General features: G+C 40.3%; 1 protein-coding gene across 6 annotated transcripts in view; it reads left to right on the forward strand.

Annotated features, from left to right (window-relative positions):
- LTBP1 (latent transforming growth factor beta binding protein 1) overlaps window positions 1-24,306 on the forward strand; it is a 331,513-nt gene that overhangs the window by 280,655 nt on the left and 26,552 nt on the right. For all 6 annotated transcript variants that reach the window (XM_045009926.1, XM_045009927.1, XM_045009928.1 and 3 more), the window contains 5 exons: window positions 7,739-7,921; window positions 9,097-9,183; window positions 13,684-13,812; window positions 15,212-15,352; window positions 18,023-18,193. In XM_045009926.1, the coding sequence (XP_044865861.1) occupies window positions 7,739-7,921; window positions 9,097-9,183; window positions 13,684-13,812; window positions 15,212-15,352; window positions 18,023-18,193 (711 nt within the window). The remainder of the gene's footprint in view (window positions 1-7,738; window positions 7,922-9,096; window positions 9,184-13,683; window positions 13,813-15,211; window positions 15,353-18,022; window positions 18,194-24,306) is intronic.

Here is a 24,306-nt window from a genome sequence, read left to right on the forward strand (position 1 = left end):
TCTGGTCTCCGGCGGAGCTCGCTTTCCACATCAATGTCTGAGAGCGGTACGCCTGGTATGTCAGACTTTCCGAGCCCATTTAAGTGGGAGATGTGTATCAGTGATGACAGACAACACCACAGTGATGTTCTATATCAGCAAACAGGGGGGTCCATGCTCCTCTCCCCTGTGCCAGAAAGCCCTCATGCTGTGGGACTTTTTTGTAGAGCAGTCAATACACCTGCAAGCATCATACCTCTCTGGGGTACAGAATGAGTTAGTGGACTATCTCAGCAGGTAGTTCCATAGCCATGAGTGGTCCCTATGCCCAGATGTTGCAAACTCCTTTTTCCATCAATGCAGCTTTCCCCAGGTAGACCTCTTTGCCACACGGCACAACAGGAAGTGTCAGCAGTTCTGCTCCTTCCTGAATCACAGCCTGGGCTCCATAGCAGACGTATTCCTCCTTCCCTGGGGAGGCTGTCTCCTATATGCGTTCCTGCCTATCCCTCTCGTTCACAAGGTGCTCCTCAAGATACGGAGGGATTGAGCGGTGGTAATATTGATAGCCCTGGCCTGACGCTGCCAACTCCTGGACATGTCTATGGAAGCCCCAGTCACTTTTCTGCTCTTCCCTGACTTGATAACTCAGGATCACAGCCATCTCCAGCACCCAAACATCGAGTCGTTGCACCTCATGGCGTGAAAGCTCTGTGGCTAAACCCGGTTGAGCTCTCCTGCTCGGACCAGGTTAGACAAGTTCTCCTTGGCAGTGCAGTAAGAAACCCTCCACTAGAGCTACCTACCTTGCCAAATGGAAGAGATTTTCAATCTGGTCAGCACAGCATTGTTCGTCCCCGACGTTCCCCTCTATTCCGCTCATATTGAACTACCTTCTCCATCTCAAGCAGCAGGGACTGTCCATGTCATCAATAAGGGTTCAGTTGGCCGCCATCTCTGCCTTCATCCATGCTCAGAGGGCCAGTCGGTCTTTGCCAACCCTATGGTCAGCTGTTTCCTCAAAGGTCTCAACAGGCTATATCCATAAGTTCGACAGCTGGTTCCGGCCTGGGACCTCAACCTGGTCCTTTCCATACTGACGGGGCCACCCTTTGAACTGCTAGCGACATGCTTCCTGCTCTACCTCTCGTACAAGGTGGCCTTTCTGGTGGTGGTAACCTCAGCCAGGAGGTGTCTGAGCTCAAGGCCCTAACTTCAGAGCCTTCTCACACAGTGTTCTATAAGGACATGGGGTTCAGCTCAGGCCCCACCCAGCTTTTCTCCCGAAGTTTGTCTCCCAGTTTCACATTAAACAGGATATCTTCCTCCCAGTGTTCTATCTTAAGCCGCACTCAAGTGGCAGGGAGCAGAGGCTTCACTCGTTGGATGTCCGCAGAGCGCTAGCCTTTTACATCGAGAGAACAAAGCCATTCCGAAAGTCCGTGCAACTTTTCATGGCTGTGGCAGAGAGGATGAAAAGTCTTCCAGGCTCTTCTCAATGAATTTTGTCGTGGATCACATCCTGCATCTGAGAGTGTTACAAACTGGCGGTGGTGCCTGCCTCTCTGCTCACTCCACCAGGGCGAAGGCTTCTTCAGCATTCCTGGGGCAGGTTCCCACCCAGGAAATACGTAGAGCGGCGACGTGGTCCTCCATACATACTTTCACCACGGATTATGCGATTACCCAGCAGGTCAGAGACGATGCATCCTTTGGTAGAGCGATGCTCCAGTCAGTGGACAACTTCGACCCCATCTCCCTAATTTAGGCTTGGGAGTCACTTGATTGTAATTGACATGAACAAGCACTCAAAGAAGAAAAAACGGTTACTCACCTTCTCATAACTGTTGTTCTTCAAGATGTGGTGTTCATGTTCATTCTAATACTCACCCTCCTGCCCCGCTGTCAGAGTAGCCAGCAAGAAGAAACTGAGGCGGGGTGGGTCGGCAGGGCACTATATTGAGCGCCATGAGGGCGCAACTTCAGGGGGCACCCGGCCTACCCTACAGATACTGCTAGGGGAAAAATCTTCTGGCTGTCATGCGCGCATATCTGATTGGAATGGACATGAACAACACATCTCCAAGAGCAACAGTTACAAGAAGGTGAGTAACCGTTTTTTGTTTTGTTTTGTTTTAACCCAAGTGAACTGAGAGTATTTGCATACATACCCATGCATGTCTTTTTTGCACATGCATCATTGGATGTGCATGCATAAATTCCTGATTTACACATACACATGCCCAAAAGAGAGACATCTTGCCATGCGTGCAACAGATTGGGAGATTTGCATTACATGTTCTGTAGTGCTTTGCATATAGAAAATAGGGACATACAAATACATATTTATTGGCTTGCTGAAAATCAGGCCCTGAAAGTTTGTATTTCTTGTCATTTGGAGGCAAGGGACAGTGCTATATAATTTATTTACTTAAGATTCCATCAACGCTACACATTTTATTTTTTACACTAATAACTTAGGGCACAATTAATCAAAATTTTTAAATCTGTGCTTAATTTTAAGCATATGCTTTAGTTGTGTTGATGTTGTGGAAGCAGGGAAAGAATTAATAAGGATTTGAAGGGGATCTTAATACATGTCAGTTAGCAAGAGTTAGCCCAGCTGTAACCCTAATGACGTGAGACTTCTAGAAGCAAGGATAGTGTGAGACATAGGGAAAGAACTGTGTACAAAGTTATTACGACCTTGTAACTGATAACCAAATATGCAGGCTTGCTTTTCTTAGGAGTGAGACAAACAAGATAGCAGAATGGCTTATGTATAAACAAAATGTAGTTGTTGCTCTCTATTGTCTGTATTATTGCTAGTTATTGTCTGTAACAAAAGTATAAAGGCTTGCTGTAATTGTTTACCAGTTGAGAGACCTGTCCGGGACTGGGGCGACCCTGTGTCCTATGGCACTCTCTCCCTCCATTGTAATTACTGGAGAAATAATAAAGTATTTGATTTTGCTGCACCTAAACGAAAAAGCGAGAACTGAGTTTTTCTCCGACAATGTCAACAGCACTTAATGTTAAGCATATGCCTTAACATTTTTTTTTGCTGCATCAGTGCAATATTAAGATATAAAAATATATAAAATACCTTTAGTCTATATTTAGTCCCCACTTTTTATATCTGAAATTCTGAGGCACTAATATAGCCATCATATTTACAGTCAGATAAATGTCTATATATTGGTATCTAGAATTTCTTTGGTTTGTTATAAGAAAAAAGATTGAAAAATGTTAATAAATATTTTTAAAAACCCAATCAGATAAATGACTATTATCCCACAGTTACTTAATAGAGTAAAATTTCTAATTTTTTAACAATGAAATAAAAAAATCAGAAATAACCAAAATTGTGAGAAACTAAATATCTAGGTACTAATCCATTTTTCCAAGGAAAAATTACACCAAAATATCTTTTAAAAGAATCTGTTTATTAAAAGGTTAATTGTGTGAGTGAGCGAGAGAGAGAGAAATTATGAGCTTGTAGACACAGACTGGCCTTTGTAAATTTCTTTTTTTAAAGATCTATGTCTCACTCACTTTCCAAACATTCATGACGCCTGCTTGACTAACCCTCAGTCACAGCTGTGTAAACAACAGACTTTTAAAGTGCTGAACAGATAATGGGAGGAGAAACCATCACATCAAATATAAAATGGGAATAAATAATCACATGATGAGAATGTTTCTCCTTCCTCCTGGGACAGCCTCCGAAGCTCTTTCCCTGGTAAATGGTGTGAAAACTTCCATGGTGTTTCTGCTATTTAAGCCTTTGGCCCTGATTCAGTTAGACATGTGGCATCTGTCCAAAGAAAATGTATAACTTGGTGGTTAAAGTACTGCTCTCTCACCTTGAAATAACAGATTTAGTTCAGTTGAGTTTCTGCGACACATGATAGTCTTAATTTGGTTCCTATTGGATATCAGTTGATACCACAAAACCATCGTACTTTATGAAATGCAGTACATTATGGAAAATTGTAATTATCTGATGAAGGGAGACCACAGACTAAACTAACAAAGATGAAATAGCACTCAGCTGGGTGTTTCCCTTAATGTATACTTACTTACTTTGGCAAAACAGCAAAGGAGAGTTTGCATTGTTGGTGGCAATGTGGTGTCTGCCAGTCCCTCAAACTCCACAAACCAAAACATTTAACTTTTCTAAGGAAGTTAGAAACCAATTCAAATGTATGTTTTGAACTAAAAGCCATAAATGTCTATTACACTCTCGTTGATTAAAACACAATAAAAGGCACAACAAAATAAATATTTTGGGCATGCTAATGTTAAAACAATTGTAGCTAATGAAAATTAAAGAGAATAAGCTTAGTAAAACTTACTTTATTTCTTATGTGCAACATTTTCATTTCATCATATTTTACAGATACTTGAAACTTGATGTTTTAATTGCCTATTATGATAGATAGATAGATAGAGATAGAGAGAGAGTGTGTGTGTGTCTGTGTCTATGTCTATGTCTGTGTCTGTATGTTGGGAAGCAGTGGTGGAAGTAAGAGCCTGAGGTTCATTTTATTCCCCCAGCCTCTGTTTTACCCTTTCCACCTTGAGATCCCACATCCCAGCCACTATCCTGACAACAAACAGGACTGGATGGGATTGGGAATGGTCCATTCCATAATTGGCATAGTTGGCTGCTTTTGAATTCCTTAAAGGCCCAGAGAATGAGGTAGATTCTAGGACAGTGAGGTGAAACTAGGTCTCCCTCATAATGGTTTAAACAACTATCACTAGACCAGCCTGATGCATTTTCCTGGACATGCAGGAAGAAAGACAGGATGTGAGGGATGTGCATTACTTAGGTCACAACTTTATTAATTTAACTCATCTGGGGACTCATACAAGTCGTCATCCTTTCCTCACTTGTTTCCACCTATCTGAGGGGTGCTGTCAGCCCCCTGCCCTTCCAAACCGCATCCTAGCCTATTGTTGTGACTCCATAGAAGGAGGGTGGTGAGGATTAAGGGGCTGGGGAAAGGAGGTTGTCTTCTCACTGTGCAACACATTAGGAGCCCCAACTTCGTTTCCCATCCTTCTCCTAAATTCACTTCCAGCTCCAGTGTATCAACAGTGTACCTGTTCCTATTTCCCCCCCACACACTTCCTGATTGACTGCAGACTATATAGTAAAACTTGAATTCTGCTTAGCTATACCTTAACCAATCATTTTACTGAAATTTAACTAACCAATCCTAACATACTGAACATGGTTATTTAACCAATTATACCCCACCACCTTAATTGGTTTACACTCAACAAAATTAATTATACAGGCGACAGAAACAATTACAGAACCAGACAGAGACCATGCAAATACATACAAAACAATACAGAAGTGACGATTTCACAGCTACATCTATACAGACATAACGGTTTTCCAGCTGTGTCTATAGATAAGTGAGTTCTTGTCAGACAGGATGCTATCTTCTAGGCTCTTCCCTTTCTCTGGAGGTGATAGAAATATCAGGGCAGGATTGTATTCCTAATAGCCCAATAGCACCTTATTTCAATGTGACTAGTTTGGAATGTGAGGATGTGACCATACACTTCGCAGCTTATGGCTGCCTAACTACGTCTTAGCTGAAGGCCTTAGCCTGTCACAGGAAGAGAAGGCCATTACACAGACAGTGATCTTTAATTCTTTCTTTTATACCTCTACAACTAGCTAAGTGATAAGAATACACCTAAATTCTTAAAGTATAGGCCTTTGCAGACAGGCCTGAATATCTATATCCTAACAATGTCTCATGACAGTAACGTTACCTTCTAGTCTCAGTTGAAATTAATCAAATTTCAAAATATATGAGAATCAGCCAACATGGAATAATTTTGGATAGCTCTTTGTTATATTGCTTTAGATGGTTGTTGTTACATGTTAAATGCTGAGTATGAAGAATTTTCTAACAGGAAAAATAAATATATTTTTTCATCTCAAGAGTTTGCCATTCTGAAATCCCCAGCGGAACTGGTGCTTTTTACCAATAAATTTGACATCTGTGGTTTCAGAGCACATGGGGAGTCCAAATGCAAAATGTTGCAGTCCATATTTGTCAGGTATTATGGAACTGTGGAAACAAAAATAATTTCCACTTGCAGCTTCTCTCATCTCTGATCTTACCAAAGGTGAATATTTTGTGGAAGCTTGAGGTTAGATGGACTAAGTGTTTTGGAAACATGAAAGATTCGAGTGCTTTTTCCACTGTTTTGTATTGTCATATTTCTGAAATGGCTTGCTCTAAAACCTCCAAAGGTATTTTATTCATTTATCTCGAAGGAGAAGAGGTGCCCTTTAACTATGGTTTGGTAGGTTTTGATAAGTTTTCTTGTTATTTATTGAGTTAGTAACTATGTTTTGTAGAGTTATTCACTAGGTATTTGAGAACTCTGTGAGATCATAAGTTTTATAAACTCCTTAAAACTGTGGATGATAGACTAGACTCAGGGCCAGCCTTAGGGAAAATGGCGCCCTGAGCAAACTTGTATTTTGGTGCTCCTGGTCCCCGTGGGCTCCCCAGGCTCCCCATTCCTCCTTTACTGCTAACCCTGCACTGTGCCCCCTTCGGCCATAACCCCTGTACCCCCCTCCACCCCTTACCCCTGCACTGTGCCCTCTTTACCCCTAACCCCTTCACTTTCCTCCTGTACCCCTAATCCTTGAACCCCCTTCATCCCTAACCCTGCACCCCCTCCTGTGCCACTAACCCTACATTGTGCCCCCTTTGTTCAAACCCCTGCACTCCCCTCCTTCGCCCCTAAGCCCTGCACTCTCTCCTGTGCCCCAACCCTACATTGTGCCCCCTTTGCCCCAACCCCTGTACTCCCCTCCTGCACCCCAAACCCCTGTACTCCCCCTGCACCCCTAAACCTTGCACTCCTCTTCTGCAGAGTCAATATATTTTGATTCCTCTGCTTATCTCTTTCAAATACTGCTGTAAAGTACAATGCAACTGCAAAACCCACCTTAGCATAAGAGGGGGACATGTCCCCTGGTTCCAGATCAAAGAAAGCACTGCCAAGGTCCTGTGTCCTGCAGAAGGAATTATGCCTTGTTTAGCTGCTGTTGTTTGGGAACAACATCTTCTCTGTTTCTCCACTGTGCTTGTTCTCTATAAGAGACATAATTTAGTCTAAAAATTGATGTCATTCTAGCCCAGTATATCAGGCACCAGACTGAGAGTCAGGAACCTGGGTTATGTTCCTGTCATTCACACTGACTCACTGTATGATTTTGTATAAGTCACTTAGGACTTAATTTTCAGTAGTATTGAACTCTTGTCTTCCACTGAAGTCAGTGTGAGCGGAGAGTGTTGAAAATCAGACCTTTTCACTCTCTGCCTCACTTTCTACATCTGTAAAATGTTTACTAACCTTTGTGAAGTGCTTTAAGTGAAAAATGTATGAAAAGCAACTTCGTAAGTGCTAATATTGTTTTTAATCATAAAAGTAGAGGTACATGCATGACTTAAACATAGTAGAAGTACAAATATGGAAGCTCTTCCAACACCTAAATCTGAAAGAAAACAGTGGTCTGAAAATCAGGGGAAAGATTTTGAGGATTAAAAAATCCACCAAATATTTTTGCTGACACATTTTTCTCTCCAAGGACTCTGCCTCTGAAGATGGTGCTATGACAACATCATGCAGTTGCTTTTCTCCCGTATCTCTTATCAAACTGATTAATTTGACATATTTTATTATTTATTTATTTATTTTTCATCTTTAGATTTACCAGTAGATGTTGATCAACCTGAAGATGAAAAGAAAGAATGCTACTACAATCTAAATGATGCTAATTTCTGTGATAATGTGTTGACATCCAACATCACCAAACAAGAATGCTGCTGTACTTTGGGTGCTGGCTGGGGTGATAACTGTGAAATCTTCCCATGCCCCGTCTTTGGAACTGGTAAGAGGAGGCTTTCCATCCAGCAATAGTTTCTGAAGGGTTGTGCTTTATACTAGTATAGGTATCCTTGGCTTTCATGAAGGCTGTTCATAAAGGGCCGTCTCCTGCAGCAGCTTACTCACAACTTTTCCACTCTCACAAAGGCAATAGGAAGAATTCATCTCCGGTGTAACTCCACTGGCTTCAATGGAATTACAGCAGGGATAAATATGGCCCATTATTTTTCTATGGCCAACACTATCTCCAAATGATTTTTAAAGCAACAATATTTCTGATACAAGTTTTTGCCAAATTTTATTGTAATGTTACAGTTCTATTACTCCCCATAAAATAACAAATTAAGGTGAGCATTTTTATATTTTTGTCTGGCTGTCATTAGTCATAGCAGCTTAGCTTATGCAGCAATGTGAAACATTCAAATAGATATATAACATGACATTAATTTTACATTCTGCTACCTACTGTATAATACAGTTAATCATGCTGTCTGCACAACATTTTTTAGCCTTTAAATACCAATTAGAAGAGCATAACCATATGCTCTTTGGCATAAATATTGATAACAGTACTTGAAGCACAGTGTGTAAACAATGGTGGCTGATATTCAATATCCAGCTGGAATAAATCATTTAAGATTAGAACGTGTAAATTCTTCAGAATGCAAGAGATAACTTTTAAAAGAAAAGTGATTTCTTGTTCTCAGTTCTTATCTTAGCCACATCTTTGAACTGGTGAAACTGTGCCTATTGCTGTGTGTTTTGGAAAGAGCCACTATACTTGAAAATATAAAAGAGGGTTTGTTTGCATTTGAGCCTATGCCATCTCCAACATAACGTAATTCATTCCCTCTGTGAGCCAGATGATGCAGTTCTTATTCAGTTCCTGCTGAGGCAAAACTCTTTTTGAAGACAATAGTTAAATTCCTGTTGAAGTCAATGGAAGTTTTGCCTGTGTTATGACTGCAGCATTTGGCCATAAGGGTATACCTAGGTGTATAAGATTGCCCAAAGGGAATTAATCAGAGGAAAGGTTGCCTAAGATTTCTGAGAATTAGAAAATAGAATACAATTTTAAATGTATTCATGAACATGAAAATTTTATCATCTGTTACAGTTCTAGATTCCTAAATAACTGCTTTTTTTCTGATATGATTTTTTGGTTTATTTCTCTACCAGCTGAATTTACTGATTTGTGTCCTGAAGGAAAAGGTTTCATCCCCTCTGGTGATTCATCTTATGGAGTCATTACACAGAATTACAGAGGTCAGTACCAATTAGATATGCTAACTTGTATTAAATATGAACATTTCAGAAATTCTAATAATAGATAGTTTACGTAACCAGCAATGTCAACATATTACTTCAGTTTTTCAACAAGACAGAAACAGCATCTTGAAGTAAAATGTTACTCCAAAATACTTACCTTATGGTAAACCTGTATTTAGGACATAACACTATTACAGTTTTTTTCTTATTATTCACATTTTATTCATCTTAGGTGCTGTAACGCTTATAGTATTTTCCCAGTATTCATCTTATACTGTAAGAGCAGATTTTTAAAACACATAACCCCAAAGATCAGCCTTTGCTCATGTATAAGTAGCACAAACCAGTCTTCAATTTATAAATAACAGTTATGGGGAAAGGCGGGTATGGGGAGAGGGTTCTGTCCTACATTAGCTTGCAGGCTACAAGGGGAATGAATGATTTATACTTAAGTTATTCTGAAAATTGAAAATAAACTTAGCTATGCTATTTAGAACATAATGCCATATACAATAATCTGTGAAGAAATGGACATTACTGGAGAGAGCAAAATAGAATATGTGCATAAGAGAGAGAGTATGTAGGCAAAAAACTTTATTAACAAGGAAGAGTGAGATCAGTAAAATTCCTTTGTTGAGTTAGTGAAGTCTGAAACAACTGTTAATAATTCAGGAAAGTGAATTTTCCACAATGTATGGCATACATGCATTGTAATTTTATATAGTTAGAAGGAAATCTGCATAATTGTCTTGCATTATAAAGTAGCTACAGTATTGCTACATAAAATTACATTTGTTCCTATCAGACTTGCAGTTTTACAGATCAAATATTTAATAATCTGAAGTTACTGTGTATATTTATATTACATTAAAAATGCAGTATAATGTAACATACAATATCTTAAAAGAGCAGTAGCATCACATAGTTAATATGTTTAGCTATGCCAACATCACCAATAGCTAAGTCAGAAACACAGTACTTAAAAGTTATACCATATAGGCCCTAATTCTGAGAGATGATAGGCATCTGCTATGTCCATTAAAATCAGTGGGAAGTATAGGTTCTTGTTGCGTCACAGGAATAGGCCACTAATTTTTATATCTGAAGGATTGCCCAGTGGCTGTGGCCTAGGACTGGGATTCAGTAGACCTGAATTCAAGTCTCTGCTCCAGCTCAGGCCTCCTGTGTGACCTTGGGCAAGTCAATTAATCTCAGTGTACCTTACTTCCTCATCTGTAAAATGGAGATAATAGTATTTCCCTACCTGACAGGAATATGATAAGTATAAATGCATTAAAGATTGCGAGGTACTGAGATACTGTAGTAATAGAGGCCTTGATAGATAGACAGATAATATATAGATGAATCAGAAAGATGTCATAATTCTGTTTTTAAGTACCTGAAAAATATCTAGTGGATCTATACCAGATTGTACAGAACTGGGAAATCCAGTTTCCGAGTACAGTTCTTTTTGGATGGAGCAAGCGCATGATATTATTTGTGTCTTTGCTATGCTTATTTTTATTCTTTGCAACAAAAAATTGGCACACTTGATTTGTAGGTATATATGCATCTTCGATAAAAAGCTGCTTTGGTTGGTTATGCTGCCTTGCAGTTGATAACATCTGCAACTGTTAAGAGTATTAAAATGTGGAAATTAAAATATTTTATAACTAGATATGTTTTCCAGGAAAACTCTCACTATGTTAACAAGATTTTTGCATTGAACAAGTTTTGGCAATATCCTTATAAATGGCATATTTATAGTGGAGACAGTGGACTTGCAAATGGACAGATTATTTTGTAAAATGTGATATTTTTCTCTTCCGTTAACACACAATGTATTTATTTTGCTTTCATCTGCATGCTTCTTTTTGCAGGAGTAGCCAGACATTTTTAATTTGGAATTATTTGCAAAAACAAATGTATGTTCCCTTTCCCAAACCACCAGCTCTCCCACTTTTCCCAAAACCACGTATTCTGTTTCCGTAAGAAAAGATGGAAGTGACTCGGCTATGTGTTTTTTTTAAATTAATCATTATAGTGGTCTTGCTGCTAAACAATCAAACTTAAAAAAAATTAATGTTTAAAATTGCTTAGTGGCTGGAAAAGTGACTGTAAAAATATTTTTATAGCCCTTTCAGCTCTTCTGGAAAAGTACGTATTTTAATAATTCACCTTGAGAACTGTTCAGCAGATGGAAAAAATAGTTTGTAGCTACATTCTTGTTACCCTGGTGTAAATCTGGAGTGACACTATTGAAGCCAATGGATTAACTCCAGGGGAATTGAGTGCAGAATTTGGCCCAGTTTATCTGCTATCCATTTTACCTTTCATTCTTCATTGGCATTTCTAACACCAGCCTGGTTTAAACAACGTAATATAGTAAATGTTTGATAAACTAAAAGAAAAGGAGGTGGAAAAAGGAAGCAAATTCCAAAAGTAACAAAAAGTAAAAGTTTGCTACAAAGTAAATAAAACTGTAGAAAAGTAGGTATGTGTTAGCTTGGTTTATATTTTTAAATGAAACCTTATTAAGAGCACTAATTCATTTTAGATATTGTTGATTCTATCTGCTAAGAATATGCTTCATTATATGTTTAAATATGGAGTATACTGTGACTATTGACATGTACGATACATGCCTACTTCTGGGAAAATCTCTCTCTTGGTCTAAATCATATCAAATGTCCCCAGATACAATAGTGATGAATGTCTTATGATTGTATATAGCAACGGTAATAATTATGTCTGTGTGTGGGAAATCTCCATTGAGGTTCCCTAAACAAGTACAAAACTAACCAAATAAATCATGAGCACAGCAGAAAATGACTTCAAGATTCTAGATCATACACAGTGGAGGAAGATAGAGGGGTGCTCAGTCAGTAAACGTGTGCAGAGAGCAAAACAGTGATTATAAGGAGCATAGGGTGAAGTGCTTGGTCAAGCCATACAATGGTAAAAGGATGATGCAAGCAGGAAAGATGATGATCACCCACAGTGGAAATGTGATGGGCATAGCAGAACGTGCTGGAATGAGAAACATATGATCCTAGCCAAATATAGGTAAAAACTACATGCTGCACACTTGCAGGTGGTACACAACCATCACAAATAGTTGTGCCATAGGACTGGATTCCATGTCATCTCTGTTAACAGTATTAGGACAATCCATCCAGCAAGCACCACTGCTGTTTGCTTATATCATAGAAACTCTAATTATGGAGTGAAATCCTGGCTCCATTGAAGTCAGTGTGAGTTTTGCTATTGACTTCAGCGGGGCCCAGATTACATCCGTTGCTTCAAAATGGGGGAGACAAAACCATGACAACAGATTTACATATACATAGACAGTCGCTGAACTGAGACAGTCACAGAAGAAGTTGTTCAGCCAAATAGAAGAAAGGACAATTGATACATGGAAGACAGTCTTGGTCTGTTCTGCTTGAACCTAAGGCCAATTATGAAGCAAAAATACAGGAGGTGCAAATTGAGTACTGTCGATTTCACATAGCCTGGACTGTGAGGAAATGTTTTTATGCCTGTGTACTGCCCTGTGTATAGTACAGGGTACTTGGGCCATGGCTACCTCTGCCCTGCTTAGTAAGTTTATTGTCATCTCTTTCTCCTGCTCTAACCGGTGGGTTTCATCTCTTTGTCAGAACTATCCTTTTGTTGTTGTTTGCTGTCTTAGTAAACTTTTTCTTCCTTAGCCTCAGTCTGCATCAAAATATATAGGATGCATCAGGGCTACCCCACTGTCAGTATTCTGGATTCGACAGAAGTTGTCCTTACTCACTTTGGACCTGTAATATTGTTTTGTGTGATTCTGGGAATTGGCTTTTTTCACAGTCCAGCATGTAGGACATCTACAACATTGCTGCAGTTTGTGCCTCCCACTAATTTCAATTGGCAATCTAAATCTAAAATCTTCTTTAGTAGCTTACCAGGCCCAGTTTTGGCACCCTTGCACACATGGAGTAGTCCCTTACTTTTGGAGTAGCTACCCACAGAGTAAAGGACTGCTCAGCATGAGTAAGGGTGACAGTATTGGGCCTTATGTAAATACAGTAGTATTATATCTTGGTATCCACCTTGTCACCTTACAGTCTGCCATGAGTAAGATATAGTGCATAGCTGCAGCGCCCCAGAATCAGACCAGAGAATAAATTGTGGCTCAAAGTCCCAATTCCTCCCCTGCTTCCCCCTTGCTCTGGGAAAGGAGTAAGTCACTTCACCCTTTTTTGTGGAGTAGCTGATTTCCCCCATGCATCCAGCTAAGTTACTCTGGCCACCAAATAGGGAGGCAGAACCAAGGCTCCCCCAGCTCTCCACACCCCACCCCACCCAGTGCCAAATCATTTGCTCACAGTGGCAAGTAGCCCTGGCTGTGCTCCCAACAGCCAGAGTCACAGTCAGAACAGGGGAGTAAGTGGGGCTTGCTCTATGGTCCCCTACGTGACTGAGTAAGGGCTGTAACTGTAGTTTTCTCTACAGATGCGGATGAATGCCTGCTCTTCGGACAAGAAATCTGCAAAAATGGCTTCTGTCTGAACACACAGCCAGGTTATGAGTGTTACTGTAAACAAGGCACATACTATGATCCTGTTAAACTCCAATGCTTCGGTAAGTTCTTTAATGCCTCACTCTACATAGAATGGTATGCAGATGGACACGATCAGCAGAGTTATGCAGTAAAAATTCAAGGCTGAAATGTGGTATTTATCCAGAGCTCATAGTAAGGAAAGCACTGAGCTTCCTGTAGCATGCTCCCCCTTCCTCCTGCATGGCTGGCCAGCTCTCCTGAAGGACATATGGAGGTGGAAGATAGAACCATGACTCTGCCTACTCCCTCCCTTCTTTTTAGCAAATTGCTCCCAGGGGCTTGCATGTCAACAGCAGCCCGTGTGCTCCCCAGAGAATAGGAGCTACTAATCTAAGTGGCCTTTGTGTGTGATGCACAAGGTGACAGGAAACTACTCCTTTTCTCTACACACAGTGCCACTTCAATCTGCCAGGTACCAATCTAGCTTTCTGTTCTTTGTACACAAATCAGGCACTGAATGGCTGCATGCTTTATCCCACTTTAACTTTGGTAAGTGTGCAGGTTTTAATACAATAAATTGAATTAACACTATGATTTTTATTAAGTACAGATTTCTCCACAAAGAGTTAATATGCAATGTGGAATTACAATTCAGGTCACTGATGTAACATAAGCACGTTCCTTTTAGTCTGCAGAACCTCTTACTCCTTTATGCTTGCCATTTGATTGAAACTTATTCATAAGTGTGACCCTGACTTATGCTGCTTAAGCGGAAAACCATATAGACTATGCAGAATAACATAATGAAAGGAAGTAATTTTTGAAACCACAATAAGAGAGCCTTTCACCTGGGGTTTCTAAGACTATCCTCTACAAAGATATTTTCTTTTCTGATTTAATGTCATTTAAGAAAAACAGCCTACTGTTTCCATAGGGTTAAATTCTTGCTTCTCCTCTCTAAGCCAAGCTTACGAGGAGTAGAGCTGTGGTGGCCAAAAAGGAAGATCCCTTTCTCTCTGCAGAGGTACTGAGGGGCCTTTGGCAGGGTGCTCATCAATGGTTCTTACTGCTACCGAATAAAAGAGCAGCATGCAGGCACTCTCTCCAGAATCTGCTGTGGATTCAGCTGGCAACAGGAAGTAGTGTGGGCATGTCTAGGGACAGGCCCATCTGGGCCTGTGAAGCACTGCCACGTGTGCTAATCAAGAGGCTGCTCAGTTCTTGAGTGCAATAGGTCAGCATCCTGCCTCTCTCCAGTATGGGGGCTCTGAGTAGGGTGAAGATGTTACATGACTCCTATTCCTCCACGTGGGCATAGATGCAGGCAGAATTTTTCCTTGTGTAAAATTTGTATTTGGGCTAATTCGAAGGTGGTACTGGGGGAAATCTGTTCTTAATTTAAGAATTTGCAGGCATTAATTTACACAATGCAACAAGTTTGATGTTGACTTTTCTTGGTGCATTTCTTCCCTTTTAAAGATACAGATGAATGTCAGGACCCAAGCAGCTGTGTGGATGGCCAGTGCATTAACACTGAAGGATCTTACAACTGTTTCTGTACCCATCCGATGGTTCTGGATGCCACAGAAAAGCGATGTATCAGACCAGCAGATTCAAATGGTATGCTCCATTATATGCATTATACTGTTCCTGTACAGGATCAACAACTGACACTGTTGACCACGAGGTGTTGTAGATATGGCTGCAGACCCTACCAAAGGTAGACAGGGTCACTCTTGGGTGGCTCTGCTCCATTCTGAGGAAATCTCAGATGATAGTCTTGGGCAGTTTTTTATCTATGCTGAGGACACATTTGTGTGATTCCACAGGATTCCATCTTGTCACCCCAGTGTGGGACCATTGGGACTGTTAATGAGTAAGCTTGGTTTGAGGTATTTTCAATATGCTGATGATACCCAGCTCTGTATCTCTATCTGTTCCAACCTTGAATGAGAAGTGACACAGCCTGCCCAGTATTGCACTGAAATTGGGACTTGGATGAGGGATAGCTGGCTAAGGGTAGGTTTACACTTACCGGCCGGGTCGACGCGGTGAGTTCGACTTCTCGGAGTTCAAACTATCGCGTCTGATCTAGACGCGATAGTTCGAACTCCAGAAGCGCTGCGGTCGGTACTCCACCATGGCAAACGGCGGTGGCGGAGTCGATGGGAGTGCCGCGGAGTTCGACCCCGCCGCGTCTGGACGGGTGAGTAGTTCGAACTAGGGTACTTCAAATTCAGCTACGCTATTCACGTAGCTGAATTTGGGTACCCTAATTCGAACCCCCTTTTTAGTGTAGACCAGGCCTAAGACTCAATCCAGACAAAACAGAGATTGTGCTTTTACAAAAGAGGAAAGATATAGGAGTAAATATTGGGAATTATATCTGTGCCTCTGATTACTTAATGGGATATGTCCCTCATTTGTCTCTCAGTTTGGTAACTGTAGGAAGTTCGTTTAGGGTACACTTAGTTCATTTTTTCAAGCTTTTCTCCACAACCAGGAGGGTTAGACGCTTACTACGTTTTTAATGAAAGCTGAGAATCTCAAGCAAACTCTTAATTTCAGCAGCTGGGAATTTAAGAAAAACACCAAATATTCTAAGACTCATGATAAAATTGAAAGAGTTGGCAACACTAACTATGGAATTCAGCATCATACACATTTTTAGAAATGTTAAAACATTTGATTAATAATAGTGTGTATAGCAGTGAATTCAAGCCTCTGTTCCATGCAGCCAATGAAGAATTTAACCATCCAAGAGGTTTCCATAATAGGGGGTACTAGTACAGATTGATTAAACATTTTATTTTATGTGGATCATACAATAAACCTCTATAAGCCCTTACCCAAAACTCAACCAGACAGTGGTGTTTTAACTAAACAAACTATGGATAAGATTGTGTTGGGCCCCCGCATGGATGTGCAAGGAGGGGAGAGGGCACAAGGGTCTCCAGACAATGCATGCACTAGGGCTAGCAGAAGAACAATCTTTGTGCTCAGGAAGTTCATAGAGCTCCTGCTTTTTAACTATTGGCACTAGCCTCTCTAAAGTAGAGAGGGAGGAAACAGAGCAACAGTACAGCCGCATTCTCTGCCACCAGCATGCAGAGTTCATTATGTATAGATGGATCGTACTTGCACCTTTCTTCCCACTCTCCTTTCAGCTCTCTGGAGCTCAGAGAGGCAATGTCCCATGTCTTAAAGTGTCTAATTCTATCATTTGAAGCCTCTGGCTACATGAGCTGTAAAAGATGGATCTAAACTCAAGTAAACTTCATGCTTTCAGAATACCACATTTTCCTTGTGAGTTGGGATTCAATCCTATGATTTCACATGTAGTGTGTGTAGTTGAAGTTGTATTGTTACACCATGTAACAAATGCAGTTACAACAGCTCACTAGAGGATGACAATTTAATTTCATGACAACTTTTGTGGTTTCAACATTTGTTTTCATTCTGCACTGGAACAAAACAGAACCATTCAAATATTTTCACAAAAGGAAAATGTCAGTTTTCTGAGCCAAAAAGGCACCTTTTCTATTTGGGTTTATTTCTGAGTGGCTGTGGTCAACAGTGATCAGAGAGCCCTGGAACTCAGAAGCCTCCCTGTCAAAAACTTAATTGAAACCAATATGTCCCCACAAAACATTTCAGCATTGACAAAACAGCATATTTTAACAAAAATAGTGTCTCAAAAATATTCCGCCCACCTCTAGTGGACAGACAAAATGTCTTACTGATACAACCTTTAGCCAGTGTAAGGAAATCCAAGTTAATGTATTTTAGGGTTCACTCCTTGGATGGGATTTCCAAAGCACTTAGCATTGACCTAACTCTGCTCCCACAGAAGTCAGTGGAAGTTCCAATAGGAGCAGAATTTAGTCAATGCTGAGCACTTTGGAAAAATCCCACTCCTTGACAAAGAATTTCAGAAGTGGCTAGGAACTCAGTGTCCCATTCTTGGGTGCCTAGCTTGAGAATCTTTAAAGAAGCCTGTTTTTCCGAGAGTAGGTGCTCAACAGTTTCTGAATACCAAAACCCTTTCAGATTTCTCAAGTTGGACAGTCAACATTTGAGCCACTCCAAATCACTAGTCAGAATCACTTGGTTATAATTTCTAAATTAAACATTTGAATTCATTAGTAAATCCATCCAATTTTGGTTTTATGTAAAGCAATAATGTTAGATTATTCTTGTAACCTTCATTTAGATAACACTGTATTTTACCAATGTCTTTAAAATATTAAGAGCATTGTGGTAATGGTGTAATACTGACCTCTCCTTCAGAACAAACCGAAGAAACTGAAGTCTACCAAGATCTTTGCTGGCAACATCTGAGTGAGAATTTTGTTTGTAGCCGGCCTCTGGTTGGAAAGCAGACTACATACACTGAGTGCTGCTGCTTATATGGTGAGGCCTGGGGCATGCAGTGTGCACTCTGTCCCATGAAGGACTCAGGTAAGGAAATGTAAATTTCAGTTCCTAAGATGATTTTTAATGCCAGTAGTCGTTTTAATCTCTTGCTCTTTATTCTCAATACCTGAGTTAATAGCATAAAAAAGAAAAAGAAAATTGGCTGTCCATAAACCAATGCTGCTAAATGGAAATAACTAAAGTCCAGATTTTCAAAAGTGACTTCTAATTTTTGCTGCCCCAGTTTTAAAAACACTCAGGCCTGACTTTCAGAGGTGTTGAGTGTGATGGGTTTGGTCACAGAGACCCCCTTGCGACTGTCACCTGACGTGCTGAGATTACCTCTGAGCCTCCCTGCCAACTTGGGACTCCAGAACTCTGCCTTATTGAGCCAGACACGCTAGTTGGTTGCAACAAAGGACCAGGTCTGGTCCATGCCCCCAAAGCTGCAGACTTTAACCAAAAACCGCTCAACAGGTCACCTCTCTCCAGCACCCAGACACCCAGCTCCCAATGGGATCCAAACCCCAAATAAATCCATTTTACTCTGTATAAATCTTATACAGGGTAAACTCATAAATTATCCGCCCTCTGTAACACTGATAGAGAGAGATGCACAGCTGTTTGCTCCACCAGGTATTAATCACTTACTCTGGGTTAATTAATAAACCAAAGTGATTTTATTAAGTATAAATAGTAGAATTTAAGTGGTTTCACATAATAACAGACAGAACAAAGTAAGTTACCAAGCAAAATAAAACAAAACACGCAAGTCTAAACCTAATACATTAAGAAACTGAATACAGGTAAATCTCAGAGATGTTCCAATAAGTTTCTTTCACAGTCTGGGCCCATTCCTTTCCCTGGTACAGTTCTTGTTAGTTCCAGCTCAGGTGGTAACTAGGGGTTTTCTCATGACTGCAGCCCCCTTTGTTCTGTTCCACCCATTTTTATAGCTTTGGCACAAGGTGGGAATCTTTTGTCTCTCTGGGTCCCCACCCCTCCTTCTAAATGGAAAAGCACCAGGTTTAAGATGGATTCCAGTACCAGGTGACATGGTCACATGTCCTGTGAGACCTCAAGCATCCGTTCTTTCTGGCCTGGCTCACAGGAACACAGGAAGGCTAACAAGTAAACAGGGCCATTTACAACCAATTGTTCTAGTTAATGGGAGCCATCAAGATTCTAAACCACCATTAATGGCCTACACTTTTCATAATTACAATAGGACCTCAGAGTTAACTTCATATTTTTAGTTTTAGATACAAGAATGATACATACATACAAATAGGATGAACACACTCAGTAGATTATAAGCTTTGTAATGATACCTTAGAAGAGACCTTTTGCATAAAGCAATTCCAGTTACATTATATTCACAGTCCAAGCATATTTTCACAGAGCATATGGAGTGCAACATCACATTGAGCATCAACCATTCTCTTTCATTTAAATCAGGGGTAGGCAACCTATGGCACAGGTGCGGGCGGCATGCGAGCTGATTTTCAGTGGCACTCACACTGCCCGGGTCCTGGCCACCGGTCAGGGGGGTTCTGCCTTTTAATTTAATTTTAAATGAAGCTTCTTAAACATTTTAAAAACCTTATTTACTTTACATACAACAATAATTTAGTTTATATTATAGACTTATAGAAAGAGACCTTCTAAAAACGTTGAAATGTATTACTGGCAAGCAAAATCTTAAATTAGAGTGAATAAATGAAGACTCGGCACACCACTTCTGAAAGGTTGCCGACCCCTGATTTAAATTGCAATTGTGGGCGATAAGCACCTCTAAAACTCAAGCTTTACTTTTTTTAAAATTGGCATTCTGAAAATTAGAGACATTTCAGAAAATGTAGGCCTGATACATTTTGCTCATTAGTATTACAGAGCAAAATTCAGAGTAGGTTTATTTTCTTGTTACATGCTAACATATAGTAAATATTTAGAAAGAAATATACTTCTTATTGTGGTCTGGACTAAGATTAAGGTTTATTAGACTAGAGGAAAAGTATTGTTCATACAATTCAGCCAACTGAAAAAAGTACCAGAGTAAGAAATTGTTTTTCATCTGTTAACTTGGCAAGTTTCCTCTATAGCCCTGCTGGACTGCTGTGCTTTTCAGTGAATGATTTTTGTGAAAGAAGAGTTTGTTGTTTCAGAAAGTTACTTTTATTTTATAGTTTTAAAATTTCTGTCCCTCTATGGCAGATGATGTAGCCTGTTCTCTCTCTCTCTCTCTCTCTCTCTCTCTCTCTCTCTCTCTCCTCTTATTTTACCTTTTACATACATACATATGGATTTTAATAACTCATTTTTTGCATATATACACATAGAGCAATTATATCTTATACTAGACTGTCTACAAAGGGACATATTGACATGATAATGAAATGTTACTAAAGGTATTGTTTAGAATAATTAGCCCTACAGAAGAATGAGTCTTGGTCATTTAAGATAGATAAGGAAGCCTGTTAGGGGAGAAAGAAATGGGGCTATTGCTATAGATTAAGGAAATGCATGCTCCCAGGGAATATTGCCTAAAACTATTGAAATTTTTGGAGTGTTAGCTAGCTGACATTGATAGTTGAAAATGAATGTGTTTGTCTTATTATTTCAAAAGTGGACATTATTTCAAAAAAATATTGTTTTGTGTAAGGACAGAAAATTCTTTTTATTAATATGACTGGAAGCTAAACGGGTATGGGGAGAAGTCTCTCTGATTATACACAGACCTCTTCCTGGGACTTGTGGCCTGAACACAGATATGTTACAGCAGCAGAGTTTTAAGCTGTGAGAGAAGAGATGCAATTTTATTAAATGAAAATGAGGTGATAAGTAATAGCTGATATGGACTTGTCAATAATAAATCATGCCAAACCAACCTAATTTCTTTCTTCGACAGAGCAACTGGCCTAGTGGAAATGGGGAACATAGTAGATGTGAGTTAAGTAAGGCTGGACTTAAGTAAGGCTTTGGACACTTTCCCATATGACATTCTCATAAGCAAACAAGGGAAATATGGTCTAAATAAAATTACTCTAACGTGGTTTCACAACTGGTTGAAAGATTGTACTTAAAGTGTAGTTATCAATGGTTCTCTGTAAAACTGGGAAGACATATTGAGTCTGGGCCCATAGATGTCTGTCCTGGGTCTGGTACTTTGCAATATTTTTATTCATGACTTGGATAATGCAGTGGAGGGTGTGCTTATAAAATTTGCAGCTGACTCCAAGCAGGGAGGGGTTGCAAGCACTTTGGAAGACAGCGTTAGAATTCAAAATTCTAGATAAATTGGAGAATTGGTGTGAAGTCAATAAGATGAAATTCAATAAAGACAAGTGCAAAGTGCTGCATTTAGGAAGGGAAAGTCAAATGCACAAATACAAAATGGGGAATAACTGGCTAGGCAGTAGTACTGCTGAAAAGGATCTGGGGGAATAGTGGATCACAAATTGAATATGAGTCAACAGTTTGCTGCTGCTGGAAAAAAGGCAAAAGTCATTCTGGGATGTGGTAATAGGAGTATTGTATGTAAGCAGGGCGACCCAGAGGATTCAGGGGGCCTGGGGCAAAACAATTTTGGGGGCCCCTTCCATAAAAAAAAAGTTGCAATACTATAGAATACTATATTCTCGTGGGGGCCCTTGTGGGGCCCGTGGCCTATTGCCCCACTTGCCCCCCCACTCTCCCCGAGCAGCCCTGTATGTAAGACATGGGAAGTAATTGTTCCTCTCTGCTTGACACTGGTGAGTCCTCAGCTGGAGTACTGAATCCAGTTTTGGGTACCACATTTTAAGAAAGATGTAAATACATTTGAGAGAGCAAAATAACAAAAATAATAAGAGGTTTAGAAAACCTGACCTATTAGGAAAGGTGAACTGGGCATGTTTCATCTAGAGAAGAGAAGGCTGAGGGAGAACACACTCTTCAAATATGTAAAGAGGACAGTCATCACTTGTTCTCCATGTTTACAGAGGGTAAGACAAGAAGTAGTTTGCTTAGTTTGCAGCAAGGGCGATTTAGGTTGGATATTAGGGAAAACTTTCTAACTGTTACCCAAGGAAGTTGCGTAATTCCCGTCACTGGAGGTTTTTAAGAACAGGTTAGACAAACACCTGTCAGGGATGGTTTAGATATACTTGGTTCTGCCTCAGCATGGGGGGGATGCACAAGAGGTCCCTTCCAGCCCTACATGTCTGTGACGCTATGATTTCATGCCATGCCATACATAGGTAATATTTCAGTATTTTGTAATTTAGGCCTGGTGCACACACAATTTTTGTACCAGTATAACTGTGTTGGCTGGCGGGAGAGGTGGTAATTTTTTACCAGCATAGTTATACCAGTCCAATCTCTAATGCGGACACAGTTTTATACCAGTATAAAGGTGCCTTTTACTGGTTTAGCTTATTCCCCTTCCTGTATAAGCTATCCCTGTAAAGCACTTTTCTACTGATATATAACTTTTTCCACTCTATGGGGGTTGCATCATTTTAACCATACCATTATAGTTAAAATGATACAGTTTTTGTGTGTAGACAAGATCTCAGTGTTCTGAAGTATTAGCCCAGGTGTGTTTGTTTCTACTTACGTTTTATTTTTTATAATTTACTCACAATGGCCTTGAACCAGCAAAGCTCTTAAGCACATGCATAACTTCGCTTGTTGTAGTAGCTACCCATGTGTTTATATGCTTTTGAAGATCAGGACCTATTTCTGTAAGACTACAAATAAAATCTGCTTTTTTAATTGGCTGGTTGGGGTAATTGTTGGCTGCTGCCCCCGAATAGAGCGTGAAGTACATTGGCTTCCCAGACAAGAGTAAAAAAAGGAGTAGGGGGATTGTTTCAGAAAGGAAATTGCAGCCTTCTCCATGTCTTGTAAGCCAAGCAATGTCACAGAAAGTCTGCTGCGGGCAATTCTGGGCACTGGAAGAGTTGGCGACTCAGGGTAAGAGGTGCTTTTACACTCCCCTCAAAAGCGTGACATTCACCCAGTGATCGATTACTAAACTTGCTATGTATCAGATTAATGGTTAACAGAACTGTGTGTTTAGTATAGTTAAAATAAGACTGGGATAAAACCCGGTAAGCATACTGTAGAGAAGAGTCCAGCACTGGCTGAGGGCCAGATGAAATGATCTAATAGGCCTTTCAGTCTCTAATTTCTGCAATTCTGTGATATATAACTGAAAAGTATCAATTTCCAATCTAGCAGAAAAGTAACCAGAGGCCTGGTCTGCTGAGTTTGATTGCAAATCCATACAAAGAATCCCGGTACAGGAGCAACCAGGAATTGAATCTTTCATCAGGAAGGTGGTTGAGTGCATTTCTGAAGTGACACAGAGGAGGGTTAGCCAAGTGAGGCCCTAATGCAGCAAATCCTATTCATGTGATTAAATTTCAGCATGTATGTAGTCTCGTTAAAATTAAGCACGTGTGAAGGTGCTTGAGGATCAGGGCCTTTGTGCATTTGGATAGTCTTTCTGGGGACTACAGAAATATGCTAAAAAGATAGCTAACCCGTCAGCCAAGAGAGAATCGGCATAAAAAGTGTGGAAATAGCAGCTCTAAATTAAGTGGCAGTATAAATCCAAGGTTCTCCTGTGCACCAGTCCTGTCTGGGGAGGGTTGGAGCCCCTGAGTATAGCCCTTTAACTGGGGATTGTAGTACCATTGCTGTCATTTGAATGCCCCCCCTCATGGCTGGGGGCTGTTATAGTGCCTTACCCGTTTTTCTCTTTCTTCAAAGCTCCTTAAACAAAACTCCACCCAGTCTTGCTCAATCACAGCCCTTCTTGGGGGTCTGGGTTTTTTATTAAATTAACAAAGTTCTCAAAAATAAACTGTCAGGGTTCCTTCCCCACTCTGAACTTTGGGGTACAGATGTGGGGACCCGCATGAAAGAACCCCTAAGCTGATTTTTACCAGCTTAGGTTAAAAACTTCCCAAGGCACAAATTCCTTTCTAGCCTTAGTATCACTGCCACCACCAAGTGATTTAAACAAACATTTAGGGATGGCCACTTGGAGCCCTACCTTCCCCAAATATCGCCCCGAGCTCCTAAACCCCTTTCCTGGGGAGGCTTGAGAATAATATCCTCACCAATTGGTACAGGTGAACATAGACCCAAACCCTTGGATCTTAAGAACA

This window comes from Mauremys mutica, chromosome 3 (genome assembly GCF_020497125.1).
Source record: "Mauremys mutica isolate MM-2020 ecotype Southern chromosome 3, ASM2049712v1, whole genome shotgun sequence".
NCBI classification, from domain to species: domain Eukaryota; kingdom Metazoa; phylum Chordata; order Testudines; family Geoemydidae; genus Mauremys; species Mauremys mutica.